At 35.8% G+C, this 14,791-nt stretch overlaps 4 protein-coding genes across 4 annotated transcripts; 1 reads left to right on the top strand and 3 right to left on the bottom strand.

Moving 5' to 3' along the window:
- Window positions 1-76: 76 nt before the first annotated feature.
- LOC102587028 (adenylosuccinate synthetase, chloroplastic) lies at window positions 77-3,057 on the bottom strand. Its single transcript, XM_006363089.2, has 4 exons — window positions 2,596-3,057; window positions 1,438-2,130; window positions 812-1,123; window positions 77-386 (listed from the first exon to the last, which is right to left on the bottom strand). The coding sequence occupies exons 1-4, from the start codon at window positions 2,920-2,922 to the stop codon at window positions 216-218; spliced, it is 1,503 nt and encodes a 500-aa protein (XP_006363151.1). The 5' UTR covers window positions 2,923-3,057; the 3' UTR covers window positions 77-215.
- A 2,894-nt stretch (window positions 3,058-5,951) lies between these two features.
- Window positions 5,952-6,669, bottom strand: LOC102586684 (uncharacterized). Its single transcript, XM_006363088.2, has one exon. It carries the CDS (start codon window positions 6,551-6,553, stop codon window positions 6,221-6,223), a length of 333 nt encoding a protein of 110 aa, XP_006363150.1. The 5' UTR covers window positions 6,554-6,669; the 3' UTR covers window positions 5,952-6,220.
- Window positions 6,670-9,252: 2,583 nt separating this feature from the next.
- LOC102586359 (outer envelope pore protein 24, chloroplastic-like) lies at window positions 9,253-12,287 on the top strand. The gene is made up of 3 exons (XM_006363087.2): window positions 9,253-9,630; window positions 10,136-10,495; window positions 11,886-12,287. The coding sequence occupies exons 1-3, from the start codon at window positions 9,430-9,432 to the stop codon at window positions 11,964-11,966; spliced, it is 642 nt and encodes a 213-aa protein (XP_006363149.1). The 5' UTR covers window positions 9,253-9,429; the 3' UTR covers window positions 11,967-12,287.
- A 178-nt stretch (window positions 12,288-12,465) lies between these two features.
- Window positions 12,466-14,044, bottom strand: LOC102586023 (pentatricopeptide repeat-containing protein At4g36680, mitochondrial). Its single transcript, XM_006363086.2, has one exon. The coding sequence runs from the start codon at window positions 13,933-13,935 to the stop codon at window positions 12,715-12,717; it is 1,221 nt and encodes a 406-aa protein (XP_006363148.1). The 5' UTR covers window positions 13,936-14,044; the 3' UTR covers window positions 12,466-12,714.
- Between the last annotated feature and the right edge of the window lie 747 nt (window positions 14,045-14,791).

Below are 14,791 nucleotides of genomic sequence, written 5' to 3'. Positions count from 1 at the left end.
GTGTTTTTTATTTCATAATGTTTTTGAGGAAAAAAAAAGGAAAGGGGGGGGGGGGGGGGGGGGGGGTGTATCTAGCTTTAAAGACAACAAATACATAATTTTTACAGTAAGCAATGACATCAAAATGATAATTCATGATGTTACTACAAGCTTAGTCTAGGTTTACCAGCAATTTGAAGAATATGATTCTGGCAATATGATGAAAAAATCTAAAATCACTTGTAGATAAGGGCATCACGGCCAGGTCCTATACCAATGTAATGGATAGGGACCCCAACAAGCTCCTCTATCCTTTCTACATACTCACGTGCAGCCTTAGGCAAGTCAGTATACTTCCTGATGGAAGAAATATCACTCTTCCACCCAGGCAAAACTTCATACTCCACCTAATATAGATGATAAATAATAGAAGTCAAAAGTACAAAATGGTGTTAAGATACACGCAACAGGAGGGAAGAAGATTCAATATGCATAATGAAGGTCTCTAGATATGAACAGCCAATAGGAAAAAATTATGATATATGGGAGAAAACGACAGATTGAAAGAACAAAGAAGTACCAAAAAAATCAGGAAACTTCGTTTTTTTCCATCTCCCAATAATAGGGTAAAGGAAATCAAACAAAAGTTAACTCCTCACAAATGAAACTTTAATGAAAAAGATTTATGCTTTTCAGCGAGACCAATGCGTTAATACGGCTCAATTTCCCCAAACATTCACATGAAAGTTGGAACTAATAATCTGGGTTTCCAAACACCACAATATCATGCAAAAGGATGTTGAAAAAAGAAAGAAAGATAAAAGAAACTTACCTTTATTTGCTCAAGAAGACGAAGATCAGAGGGAAAAGAATTTAATGCTGAGCCATCAGGATGCCTGTAAGTAACACCCAATTGAATTTCTGGTAGATCTGACAGCACATCTAGTTTTGTTAGGTTAAGAGAAGCAAATCCATTTATTTGACAGCAGAATCTCAGTGCAACTATGTCTAGCCAACCACAGCGACGCGGACGTCCAGTAGTTGTGCCAAACTCCTGCCCAGCAAAACGAAGAAGGTCACCACCTTTGCCCATGATTTCTGTTGGAAAAGGACCAGAACCAACTCTTGTGGTATATGCCTTAACCTGCAGGAAAAACATCAGTTAAAAATGTTTACTGCTCTACACTAAATGCAAACTGAAAGACCATGCATGTGAATAGGTTCCAAAGAGCTAGTTGATATGAGGATCATATTCTTTCGCAAAGAGCTGGGTGCATTGCACGTTTAACCGATTGACAATGATATATGTACTGCAATATGTTTTTGGAAAGATAACACTAGCTTTAGTCCCATAATATTAGCTAGACTATCAGATAAAATTGAATATCATGAGAATTCTTCATTCTTCAGTGTAAAAGGGCAAAAGCTCCTTTTAGAAAATAAATCAAGTTTGCTTACCACACCAACAAGATCACCAACAACTCTGGGAGCAATGCCAAGACCTGTGCAGATTCCACCAGCCGATGGACTGGATGAAGTCACAAAAGGGTATGTTCCAAAATCAATATCCAACATTGTTGCCTGACCACCTTCCACCAAAATCTTCTTTTTCTGAGATATAGCATCATTCATGAAGTGCACAGTATCTGCAACAAAGGGTTCCAACCTCTCAGCAAATTTCTTATAGCGTTCCACTTCTTCCCTGAGCATGTCAGGACCATACTTAAAGCCTGGGAATCTTGCGGCGGCATCTGATAATAAAAGATCAAGCTTTTGGGGGAATGTGTCCATATGCCTTAAATCACTTACTCTTAAGCCATTTCTAATAACCTTGCTTGAATAGCATGGCCCAATGCCTCTCTTGGTGGTTCCAATAAAGGATTTAGCTAGCTCAGCTTCTCTAAGCCCATCTATTTCTTGGTGAAAATCAAATAACAAGTGTGCACGATCAGATACCAAGATCCTTCCTTGGCAAGAGACTCCATTAGCTTCAAGACCATCGATTTCTTTAAAAAGTCCCGGTAGATGCACCACAACTCCATTACCAATAACACATAGAGTTTCCTCGTTGAGAATCCCAGAAGGGACAAGGTGCAGGGCAAACTTCTTCCCCTCAGAATTGTAAATAGTGTGCCCAGCATTTGCTCCACCCTGAAAGCAAGAAATGTTATTGAAGAGCAACAAGTTCATCTCTCAGGCAATATAAGTGAAATGGAATGACATGATAGCAAAAAATATTAAGTTTAAAACAAATTGGTTATAAGTAATACATATGAAACATAATACAAAAATATTTGATATAAACATTGATAATTTCATAATATAGAATTTGAAACAGTTATCCATAGAAACTATGAAACCCAAGGTTTCACTAGGCATCTTTAGGAGGCCTCCTTAATCCTAATTCACCCACTTACAGAAACCAAGTATATCTCACAGAACTTTCAAATAACAAAGCAAATACTGTTCTTGATATGGCCTAAAATTTACTCCAAGACGTTAGCTTTGCAGTATCAGTGCTATTTAACTGGTTAAAGCAAGTTATTACTCACATTTATAAGGTTAACAAATCATGCATATCAAATTGTTTATTAACATAAACTCATATAAATATACCTGACAACGAGCAACAATGTCGAAATGCTTAGCCAGTATATCAACGAGCTTTCCCTTTCCTTCATCGCCCCATTGGCAACCCAACACGCCGGATACCTGACTGAGTGACTCAATTCGACTCATCCCTGACTCATTAACCCCTTGATGGTCGACTACCGAGGCAAGCGGCTTTGTCGAACAAACGATAACTGAAGGAGTCTTCTTCCTCTGCTGGAACTGATTGAACCTACAACTATAGGTCCCATTGCAACCGAGGATCCCATTCCGGTGAGTCGCCGTTGCCGTGGTGATTGGATTGGAATCGAGCCTTAGAGTTGAGATGTTCATGGTAATGGTAGTGCCGCGGCGGCGTGCGGTTGCGCTGTGCACGCTAAAAACGGAGATATGCAAGAGAGAGGAATGAGAAATGAGGAGGAAAATGTTATTTTTTCAGGGTTTAGGTCCAATTCATTACGTGCGGCAAATATTATACGTATTCATATCTATTCTTTTCTCTCTGTTTCCTTTTTCTATTTTTATTGGACAACTTTATTATCCTTGTTAAAAATAAATTAAGATATTTGTTATTTTAAAAAATTAAAATATAATTGAATACAATAAATATTGACTAATTATTAGAGTAGAAAATCTAAGTGCATTGCAGTAAAACACATACTCAAATTTTAATATTGATGGTTTGAATTAACTATTCTTTTTTTAAAGAGAAATTGATGTTTTAAATGATTAAACATAACAAATAAAGATATGATAGTCAAAAGTCAAAACATATCATTTTCAAAAGGCGCGTAAATCAAATAAAATGACAAGTAAATTAATCCCGTGAAAGTACTTTTTAAATGACATTTACAACGAAGTAAAAATTCAAAATTAGTTTTTTACTTTTTAAACCCTTATGAAGTAAAATTCAAATAAACAAATTACAACGAAGGAGAGTATATAATTTGTATATTAATTATAAAAAAATGGCAGAATCAGTCTTTGGGCCATTTGTGGCTTGATGTGCCTGACGTGAGTACTTGGATAAAGTTTTTGCGCGAATTTTCCTTAAAATGTGTTTAATTCTTGTCTTTATTGTTCGTTTAATGAGAATGTATGGGATCAAAGTATTCTTATTCATTCCGACTCAATTCACTCGGCAAAAAACTTCTTTTTTTTTGGACAAAACTAAAATTTTACTTTGCTCGACTAAGTTTTATATAAATTAAGTTACGCAGTACTTCTCAGTAGCAACCTGTACTTATTCAATGAAAAACTAAATTGAAAATGAATTCTAACATGTTTAAATATGTGTTAGATTCATGTAAGCTGCTTAGAGAGATTAAATTTTCTTATTCGATTTACATGGGTTGAATAATGAACCAGTAAGAGCAAGTATATCCCCTCCCCCCTGTATTGTTTATTCGTGGAGTTGATCCATATTTGCTCGTTCTGTGATAATATCTCATTTTTATATCAGATGGACGGTGACACCTTGGAATGCCATTATTATCAATGGGACTGACTCATTTGCTGACAGAACATCAAGAGTGATGCGTATAGCAATATCAAGAAAATTGCCTTCTTAAAGGTGGGAGGAACAATGAATATGAATTTGAAGGCAAAGTTGTTTACAAGATGGGGATATTGTTCTTGTGAATCGACAGGTAGAGCTTTTTGCTTCACTCTGCAGAGCTAGTTGTATGCAGTATTTCTAGGGTATCAAATAACAAAAGTGCCGTCTGTTTAACAGATAAATCACAATTAAAAATACTAGATTGATAACAAATGAATTGCATGAAATTATTAAGCAAATTATCTATTAATCTGCAGAAAAAAGGTCACCGGAACAGAAGATATATAATAAAAAAAAACAAAGATGAATGGATGTCAAACAGTGAGTGTATGCAGATTGCAGACTATACTTTGCATGAGACTTGGCTTTTTTATCCAACAATTGAGTCCACTGAACCAATCATCAGCAACTATTTCAGTTAAAAGAACAAACTCAACCAATTTCAACATCATATGATTGTTCTCACACCAATTGAAATCCATAACTAACACAGCTCTTAGCCCCTGACAGAACATTTAAAAGTAAAAAAATCTCACCTTACTAAAAATATAAAAGCAATAAAATCTCACAAAACACACAAACAAATTGTGCAACTCTTTATAAATTGCTGAATATCAAATGGGTGATGTCAAGGTCACCACAAGTACGGCGAAGATGTTCAAAAGAGAGAGGAGATGGGGAATTCGATACCAGCTGACATCTGGTGGACTATATGGACAGAAAAGAAACGGAAGACTTCTAAAGGCATAGCCAACCCACTTAGAACCTCAAGTTTAACTAAAATTCTTTTGCTTTGTTTTTGGTGTAAAGTGGAGCTTGTGAATGCTGCTGACCCTCTATTAGAATTCATCTATTCCCTACGGAAATAGAAGGGAATGCTGCTAGACTTGTACAAATATGCCATTACCAACTCATAGTTGCTCTTATGAATAAAATACTTAACACCTCAAAAAGAAAAAAATCTCACTAACTTTATGTTCAAGTCATCCAACTCCTTAATAATTCTGTGTGCCGAGGCCTTCTCCTTGCATGGAAACTGATGGATGTGCAAGTTGCAAGACTCACAGTGAAACCAACCACATGCACGTGCACCTCACTCACACATCCAACAGACCAAGCAACCTTATGCTCACACAAATATTCTAGCGTAGGACACAAGAACCTCAAAGTTAAAGCATGCTGACCCGAAACATAGGAAGGCAGAATTATTTCTCCGAAACATGCTATCTCAATTCTCAAGTAATATGTGAGTAGAAGTGTAGAACACTTGCGAATAATGGAGGGGAGTTACTACAGAAGGCGAGATCAACCTATAAAGGCAAGATAACTTCTTAGGAAATATTATCGCAAGTCCACAACTAGCAATCAGAACACTTGAAAATAAGTGGCATTACTCCAACAGGTAAGATAACTTCTTAGGTGCTTTCCCTTCTCTCCCCACCTCACCCCCAACTCTGTCACTAGAGAATGAACCTTAAACAAGCATGCCTCGCCCCCTCTATATCTAGAGAATGGAACCTTAAACAAGCATGATTCATCCCTCTCAAAGTAGTTTTCTTGACTAGTTCAGTCTGCAAGTTTTCTTTTTGCTATAAATGCAGCAGGCGAGCAGACACCCGACCAGCTTGGGATTGAGGCATAGTTGACTAATTGAACTCAATCGACCATATTTAACTTGTCAAACACAACCATCATACTTGAATCTTCTCAAATGGCACACAAACTAAGCTGTTAATCACATAACCTGATCCAATTATAACACACTATTAAACACAATTACAAGCAAACAATACACATCCGTGAGTGATAATAAAAAGAATAATATTGTCAACCATTGTCATTTCACAATTATCATATTGCTGCGCTTACAGCATCCAACGTTTCATTAAAACTGAACAAAACAGTAAGCTCAAACATCAAGTCTACGCTTAAAAGTCATATAACATTTATTTCCCAACTTTCTAAAAACACAAACTATAAACAAGGAAAACTATCCCCATTTATCGAAGCCCTAATTTGACAATCCAAAAAAGGGCGGAATTCAAAACCATACCCGAGCAGATCCACATAAAATTATTCCGCATCAGCGGATTCAAGTTCGAGGCGTTTTAGGGCTTCTTGGTGGGCCCAAGTTTCAAGGGTGAGATCGGGCTTGGCATTGAGTCCCACACCGAGGATGACGATGGTGAAGAAGCTGGTGATGTAGCAAGGGAGTTCCCAATCCTCCCATTTTCGGGACTGTCCAGGCGGTGGTGGAACACGGTTGAATAAGTATCCGTTAGGTCGATCCTGGTGGCCCGCAGTGGTGAATGGATTTGGCCCGTGTCCTCCTCTGGTGCGGAGGCCCGAACTAACACGGGCTCGTAGCGCGCCGGCGGCGGTCGCTAAGGGTTTCACGGACGGCATCGTTGGACAGGTGAACGAAAGTGTGTGAGAGACTGGGCCACGGCTGCGTATTTGTGTATTTGTGTGATTGGATCACCTGTGCTGTGCCAAACGCTGTCGTTCTACTCCAAGTGTTTCGTTGTGTAATATATGAAGGGTTTTACTTTGTACGCAACAAGGCTTAAGATCGATTTATTTTAGGTGTTTTTAAGTCAAAATTATTTTAATTGAGTATTTGGGTTAATAAAAAAGTGTTTTAAAGCATGTGTTTTAAGTTAAAATATTAATGGAACCGTTTGATCATGCAATATGAAATCATGATTTGATATCATAATATGAAATAAGGTGTAAAAAATATATAAAAAATCAATCGAATCTAATCGTACTGAATCGATTTATATCATTTTTTCAATAAAATCGTGGACTTTTATTAAAGTGTATAACATCCCGAACAATTGGGATGGTCTTTTTAATTTATAATAAAAATCAAAATATAAATAAAATCTGAATCGAACCGAATAACTTTACATGTGAATATATTTCATATATTAACAATATGTTGAACTTAATATATAAATATATTTTATAAAAAAAATCAAATATAAATATAACCTAGGTCCTGGATACTATAATAGATACTTAATCAAACGATACGGCTAAACATATTGAAGCACTCCTATTAAATGTTTAAGATCAAGTTGTAAAACTATTAAAATTGTCCTAATTCTTTATACAATCTTACTAAATAAGTAAAAAAAATGCACAGTGCACTTTCACAAAACTATTCTAAAAAATACAATATTTATTGATCAAACTTTAATTCAATGAATAAAATTAAATTGAACATAAATTGTAGTGCTCAAGTTGTTAGTAGCTAAGTTCAATTAATGTCATAGTGGTTAGTCTTGTCCACTCAATATAATGATGATCTTTTTTTCCCATTAAACATTAATTTGAATGAAATAGTAATAGATTTGGTGAATATAAATGGTATGTTAAGAATTGGTTTGAAGTAAAAATAAATTTTATATTGACGAGAATAATCGCTATATGAGATATACACGGTTTAAAAAGTAACGATATGAATTATAAATTTTATTTACCTATGAAATAAATGGCTAGTAGGTATATATAAATTAAATGTGGGTTGTTTTTACAAAATATAAATTTGTGGGTCAATTTTTGTATTTAAAAAATCTCAAATCATGATTATTGGAGAATTTGGGATATCATTTCATGATATGAAATCATGAGATGATATTAGCATGACATCGCAAGTCCAAATGCTGATTTCATGTCATAATTTCACATTGTGATATGAAGTCACATGTCCAAAGGCTTACTAAAAATCAGTCAAAAGTCAAGAGTCAAATTTTATAATTTATGATTTTTTTGCTTATAAGTCATAAGCCAAAAGTCAATTCAAACATATTCTTAACGTGAAAGATGTGACATAAATCTTATGAATGTTTAGTTTTAAATTTATAATATACAATAATATATAACAAATACAGTAATCATTTTTAAAAATTTAAAGCATGATTTAAGGAACCATAGAAAACAAAACTTCTAGTATCTTTTTACAAGTAGAAATAATGCAAAGGTATTACGAGAGACAAATCAACTTTAACATTTTAATTTGCAAACAGTAAAAGAATCACAAATCTTTAAGCTGTATTACTATCATGTTATGAAATTTACCTCTCTAAAATAAATAATCAATAAATTATTAGTATTATAATTAAAATATATAATTCCTTTGTGAACAAAATGATATACTTTCAAATAACAAAATAATTAAATATTATAAATTTTAAGACATGGAACAAAAATATGAAAATCGATGATAAGTGAAGATGTAAAATTCAAATATGTATTTTTTTTAAGTGTTAAATGATCTTCATCTTCACAGTATTCTCAAATAAGTAGTAAATAAATAGTAATAATATGACTTCTTATCAGAGTTACTTCCATTTTTTTTATTTCTATAGATGAAAGAAATTAGCAAGCAACACTCACTTATTAAAGAATTATGAGAATCAATAATGTTGATTAAAAAAATTGACATACAATTTGTATAATAATTAGCGTGCAAACCCCGAATACTGAATATGAAGAGCATTTAGAATATATTATCTAGCATTTGAAACATAAACCTCTCAAAACTAAATTGTACCCACAAAGCCTCAAGACATTTTACTAGTGCCTCAGGCAAGTGGGAAGACGAATTCCAAAGCTGCTTACCTTGAGTGACATGTTTAAGGCCAAATCAACTCAATTTACTATGATTAAATAATTTAATACCCATATGATAAAGTTGGAAGATGAATTCCAAAGCTGCTTACCTTGAGTGACATGTTTAAGGCCAAATCAACTCAATTTACTATGATTAAATAATTTAATACCCATATGATAAAGTTGGAAGATGAATTCCAAAGCTGCTTACCTTGAGTGACATGTTTAAGGCCAAATCAACTCAATTTACTATGATTAAATAATTTAATACCCATATGATAAAGTTGGAAGATGAATTCCAAAGCTGCTTACCTTGAGTGACATGTTTAAGGCCAAATCAACTCAATTTACTATGATTAAATAATTTAATACCCATATGATAAAGTTGGAAGATGAATTCCAAAGCTGCTTACCTTGGATTTTGTGCCGTGATTTTTTACATTACTCCTTGTGCTATTTGAGAATGTTTCTCGTAAACTAACTAAATTACGGTAATCACTCTCAAATAGGGAGTAATGTAAAAAATCACGGCACAAAATCCACCTACTGACAAGGCTTTTGGCCTGTCCCTCCACTTTGAAATCCACTCAATACCCTCGGGCCTCAACGCTCTCCCGGCTCTCACCCTCGCTATTTTCGCCTCCCCTTTTCGTTGTCGGAGGATGATAAGCACTACTATCAGAGGACGTTATGAAGGCGGCGTAAGGGAGGCCGTTACCACCGTCACTGTTCACGGCGGCGCCGTTAAGTTAAATGGTAACGTGACTGAGGCCACCTTCGTCAATGGCTCCTCCTTAGAAGGTCTTTCTTTCTCCCTAGAAAAACCTGGCTCTTTCCTTATCGACTTTGACGTCCCCAAACAGGTTTGGTATTTCTCAGTTTCAATTTCTTTATCAATTTTAGCTTATCTAATGTCCATTAGATCCTTCGGGGTGGCCTAGTGATTTGGGCTTGGGACTTCTATGTTGGCCCCTTGCCAGCGAAAGCAAGGGGTTTGCCTTCTGGGTCGAACTCGTCGCATCGGATTTGCATAATGTCTTCTATGTTATGTGGTTTGCGAGCCATTGCATAGGAGCGGAGGTTTTATGTGTGCGCACTCAAAGGGTAGCCGCTGGGGTTTCCCTTGTCATAAAAAAAGAAAGAAAAAAGAGTCCATTAGACTAGTTTCCTTCTAGTTTTCAGTTAAAATTGACGTACTTTGGAAACAAAATGAAAAGTAGGATAAGTTGCGATTCTCCTTGTATCAAAATTGTGGAAAAAAAGCGTTCATATAAATGTTAGTCAGATTATACTCGGTCTGGAATCTCGATAAGTGAGGAGTGCTATTTTTTTAATAGAAGATGATGAGATTTGTTATATTTTCTATAGGATGTGCGTTTCCAATTTATGAATAATATGAGGGTTATGGAGAAGCCTTTGAACTTTACCTATACTCATTGGAGGGGAGACAACAGAACTGTAGTGGATGGGACACTGGCGATTGACTCATCTAACAAGTTATCAGCTAATTATGGGTTTGATTCTGGTAACTGCAAGTTAGGGTATAGTTATGTGCACAAAGGCTTGACTACCTTCGAGCCAAGCTATGATTTTGCCAAAAATTCGTGGGATGTTGCTTTGTCACAGCGGGTGGACGAGGACAATGTGGTCAAGGCTTCATATCAAAGTTCAAGCAAGGTTTTGGGGCTGGAATGGTGTAAGAATCCAATTTCAAGTGGAGGATTTAAGGTATTATACTGTTTCAATTTTAACTCGTGCACTGTGCAGTGTAGTAATAATGGATGTGGTTCTGTTCTCTTATTTTGAATTGATCAGATTTAATCTGTTTAGGTTCCTTTCAAGTTGAATTCTCAAGCACGATATTCTTAAGACCAAATGAAGATGAATAGTTTCTTGAATTTGATTATTTCCCAGTCATATTTCATTTTCTAGCTACAATGGTTTTTTGGTTACAAAATTAAGAATCTTTCAAGCTTAGCAACCCCATCTTGAAGTTGTGGCCTGATCTTTAAAATATTTAGTTTCAAATATCAATTTGATGTGGAACTAGATATACACTTAAATTGAACTTGCCTAGAATTGGACTAGAATAAAAAGTGTCTCTTTATATCAACCACGTGTGCTTTGGGGGGAATTAACATCCTATTGAAAGTTTCCCCAAAATGCATAGCCTAAAATATATTCCTATATTTCTGTACATCAATTCCTTGGCCATCCAGTCTCGACAAAATTATTTTCTAAAATTACTACAACATATTTCGGATGGTAATAATGTAGTTCTGTTTCCTTTTGCAACTCGACAGAGTAATTTATTTGTCTTATCCCATCTAATCTGTTGCTTAGACTCCTTACGTATGCTGCAGCATAAATAAAATAGTTCATTTGTTTTGACTGTGTTAGTAAGTATAAGATGTGATGTAAGATTAATGAATATCACTCATCACCAGCTACATTTGAAGAATATTGCGCTTATGTCCACAGCCACATCAAGTTTGTTAATGCTCCGCAGGAACCCTCACATGATTTTCTTTGGATGAATGTAAAGGAATTAATTGACCATTAACTTCTTTTTTGGATATGTTAACCTACACCTCTTACCCTAACCAACCCTCTCTGCAAGAGTCATCGGTGGTGCATCCCAACTTTGCTTCCTTGGTGACTCAACTCCCAACCTTGACGGTTGTTTTCACTTGAGCCGTCCATCTCTTGTCAAGGATGTAGCCTGTCTTGGTTTGACTGATTATCAAGTAGGGAAATTAGAAGGCAAACAAGCCTCATAGTTTGCATCATACCACCAATTTGCACCTAATGCTTTGTTCTGCCACGAGAAGTAATTTCATAAATATACCAGCATTACATTTGATTGAAATCAGCTTTTTTATGGTATTGATATTGCCTTCCTCTTTCTCTTAACTATATTTATAATAATATGGTTAACTTGACTTGGTGGTGTTTGTAATATGCTTATCTTTCTATTCACTATGTAATTATATATATATGAAGTAGAATTTGCATACACTAAGACTTCTGCTTTAAATATAGTTGTGTTAATTGCATATTAATTTTCATTTCTTTGGAATTCCGTAACTAATGTGTGGATTGTCTTTTTGTCTACTAGATCTCTGCGTCTGTGAATTTGACAGAAGAATCGAAGTTTCCAACATTAAGTGTTGATAGTAGGTTGCATGTTGAACTGTAGCTTGATGATATGCCTCTCGAGATTTATACTTCAGGTGCAGCATATGGCCAGCTTTGTGACACACATTCACATTTGAATACGCCTCTTCACAAAAGACACAGCACCTCTCTTTTGAGCATATTGTTACATGTTTTATGAACTTAGGTCGGAAAAGGATATACTTTTATGCAGTGAAACTACATCAAGCTCTCCTTATTTTTTGGTGCTACATATTACTCGCCAGGAATTTAGTTTCTGTCCGAACATGGCCAAATCAATCTGAAAACATTGATGCTGTGCAGTGAGCACATCAAATCAAAGAGTAGAACTTATTTGAAAATATTTTAGTAACTAAGACAAACAAGTTGAAATGAATGGAGTGATAACGGTGGTAAGTGAAGGTGGCTTTGTGTATTACATGTTTCATGCCTGTTAAACTATTTAGAGATAAGTAGTTTCATGCTAAACCACCAGTTAATGTTGTGAGTACAATGTCGGTGATATGGCGACATGTTCAACATGAGGGAGAAGAACAAAGCAATGGATCAACATGACATTCAGTAAAGCTCTATTACAGACATCATGTAAAGCTCTATATTAAGTTCATAAAGGTCATAAACAATGGGAGGTCCCAAGTTAGAACTCACATCTTTATGATAAACAAGAGAAATTCAATGATCTAAAAGTCCTCTAAGTAATGGAAATGAGTATAAACACTTCAAGCTAACAAAATCGTCCGAAAACATCCACCTATTAAGTCAAACAAGTCTTATTGGACTCTATTATCAGGGGCTTCAGCTTTAGCCAAACCAAGCTCCTCCTCTAGCTTGGTCCAATCTTTTACCAAGTTAGGAGGGAACTTCTTCTTCACAGTCCTACTCATCCCTTTTGCATCTTTCAACATTGATTTCTTCACCAACCCTTCCACCAAATACTTGAGTGTATTGAAATCTGGGATCTTTTGAACTTTCACACTCTCCTTGAACACCTTATAACCCGTCTCAAACCTTCCCTTCTTACACAAATAAAAGATTAAAGTCTTAAAAGTTGCAGCATTTGGATTGCACCTGTTTTTCTCCAGATCATCATAAACCTTCTGTGCCTCGTCCATCAATTCATTCCTACAATAACAAGTCATCAAGTAATTGTAGCTAATCGTATCAGGTTTTAATCCAGCATCGCTCATTTCCTCAATTAAGGCTTTCACCCCCTCCGGATCACCACCCTGAATGTTCATAATCTTCACATTGTATGCACCAACATCTGGACCACACCCTCTGTTCACCATCTCGTTCCATACCTTCTCCGCCTCATCACTCTTCCCTTTCTTGTAGAATGAATGTAATATAGTAGTGAAAGTAACAGTTGTGATCTCCACGCCTTTCTCCTCCATCTCCTTGAGTCTTTCCATTGCCATTTCCGGCGACCCCATTTCACAATATGACCTAATCAGTATACCGTACGACACTTTATCAGGTAAAAATCCATACTTCACTGGAATTTCATCAAACAGCTGGGGGACACGATCATATAGCTTTGAGCGCACACAAGCTGATAAAAGCACATTGAAGGAAATAGCTGATCTGGGGGTGCCTAAATCATCCATCTGATGATAAATTTTGAGTGCGTGATCAAACATGCCGGCGACTCCATATGAACGGATTATGGATGAAAGAAAAGGCTCTTGGGTAATTTTGGGGCTATTCTTGTGAGATTCGAGGAAATTTTCGATGTCGGAGAAACGGTGTGACTTAGCGAGGCGCTTGACTGTGAATTCTTGTGCATAGCGGGAGGACAGAGGGGAAACATAACGATCAGAAACGGAGGAGTAAATCTCTAACGCTTTATCAGGGTCGTGCTCGGCTTTGAGCTTTGATTTTGCTTTGGAGATAGAGATGGTGGCGAAGGTGGAAGTTGAAGAGGCGGCGGCAACGGCAGCGGCGGTGGTTGTGAGGTGGCGTGCCTGGCGCAAAGCGATGGAAGAAGACATTTCTCCTAGGGTTTAGGTTGAAATGGAGTAGGGTTTAAGGAGGCGTTCGAAGGCTTTCACTTTGACAGTTAAAGTGGTCAATACAAGTTCATTGGGAAAATTACCAAAATCATGGGTGTGCTTGGTACGAAGGAAAAATTTTCCGGAAAATGTGTTTCAAAAGTATTACTTAGTCTGTAAAACCACGTTTTCTGGATTTACAATAATATGTCAAAATCTATAATGAGAACATGTTGCTTCCCCCACTCCATGGTTCTCATGTTATGAGAGATCATATTTCTTTTCTTGATTTAATATAAAATTTGTAACAAACACCAGCAAATACATGATGACAGTATACAATATTTTATCAAAGCTAATAGTATACAGAAATAGCTTATTTTTATTGGAATAATCTAATTCTTACCCCCCCAGGAAAATTGTAACTGCTACTACATTCTGTTGGAAAATACACGTGACTACGGGTGTGTTTGGTATGAAGTTTTCCAATTTTCTCATGTTTGGTTGGGTTAAATGTTTTGGAAAATATTTTTCAAATCAACTCATTTTCCTTACTTTCCTTCAAAACTTAAGGAAAATATTTTTCAAAACTCTCTTTCAACTTTTAATTAAAAAAAAATTTGTTAAAAAAATCAATTTATTTGGTCCCTACCCTCAAATCAGCCCCCTCCCAACCACCCAAAAAAATAATAATTAAAGTTTGTTTTTAAATTCAATATTTTTAACCCACCCTCACCCTTACCCCCACCCCTTACCACCACCCTCCCAAAAAAATATTAAAAGTTATCTTTAAAAGATATTTCTAATTTCAATTTTTTAGTTTTTTACACCCCCACCTCCTACCCTCGCCCCCCAA

This window comes from Solanum tuberosum, unplaced genomic scaffold (assembly GCF_000226075.1).
Source record: "Solanum tuberosum cultivar DM 1-3 516 R44 unplaced genomic scaffold, SolTub_3.0 scf00423, whole genome shotgun sequence".
Lineage (NCBI taxonomy): Eukaryota > Viridiplantae > Streptophyta > Magnoliopsida > Solanales > Solanaceae > Solanum > Solanum tuberosum.
This window is presented reverse-complemented; position numbering and strand designations above follow the sequence as displayed.

Coding starts and splice junctions, on each gene's coding strand:
- LOC102587028 (XM_006363089.2), bottom strand. CDS start 2,922: ATGAACATCTCAACTCTAAGGCTCGATTCCAATCCAATCACCACGGCA. Junction 2,131..2,595: donor ACATTGTTGCTCGTTGTCAG/GTATATTTATAT, acceptor TCTTGCTTTCAG/GGTGGAGCAAATGCTGGGCA. Junction 1,124..1,437: donor TTGGTGATCTTGTTGGTGTG/GTAAGCAAACTT, acceptor TTTTTCCTGCAG/GTTAAGGCATATACCACAAG.
- LOC102586023 (XM_006363086.2), bottom strand. CDS start 13,935: ATGTCTTCTTCCATCGCTTTGCGCCAGGCACGCCACCTCACAACCACC.
- LOC102586684 (XM_006363088.2), bottom strand. CDS start 6,553: ATGCCGTCCGTGAAACCCTTAGCGACCGCCGCCGGCGCGCTACGAGCC.
- LOC102586359 (XM_006363087.2), top strand. CDS start 9,430: ATGATAAGCACTACTATCAGAGGACGTTATGAAGGCGGCGTAAGGGAG. Junction 9,631..10,135: donor ACTTTGACGTCCCCAAACAG/GTTTGGTATTTC, acceptor TATTTTCTATAG/GATGTGCGTTTCCAATTTAT. Junction 10,496..11,885: donor TTTCAAGTGGAGGATTTAAG/GTATTATACTGT, acceptor TTTGTCTACTAG/ATCTCTGCGTCTGTGAATTT.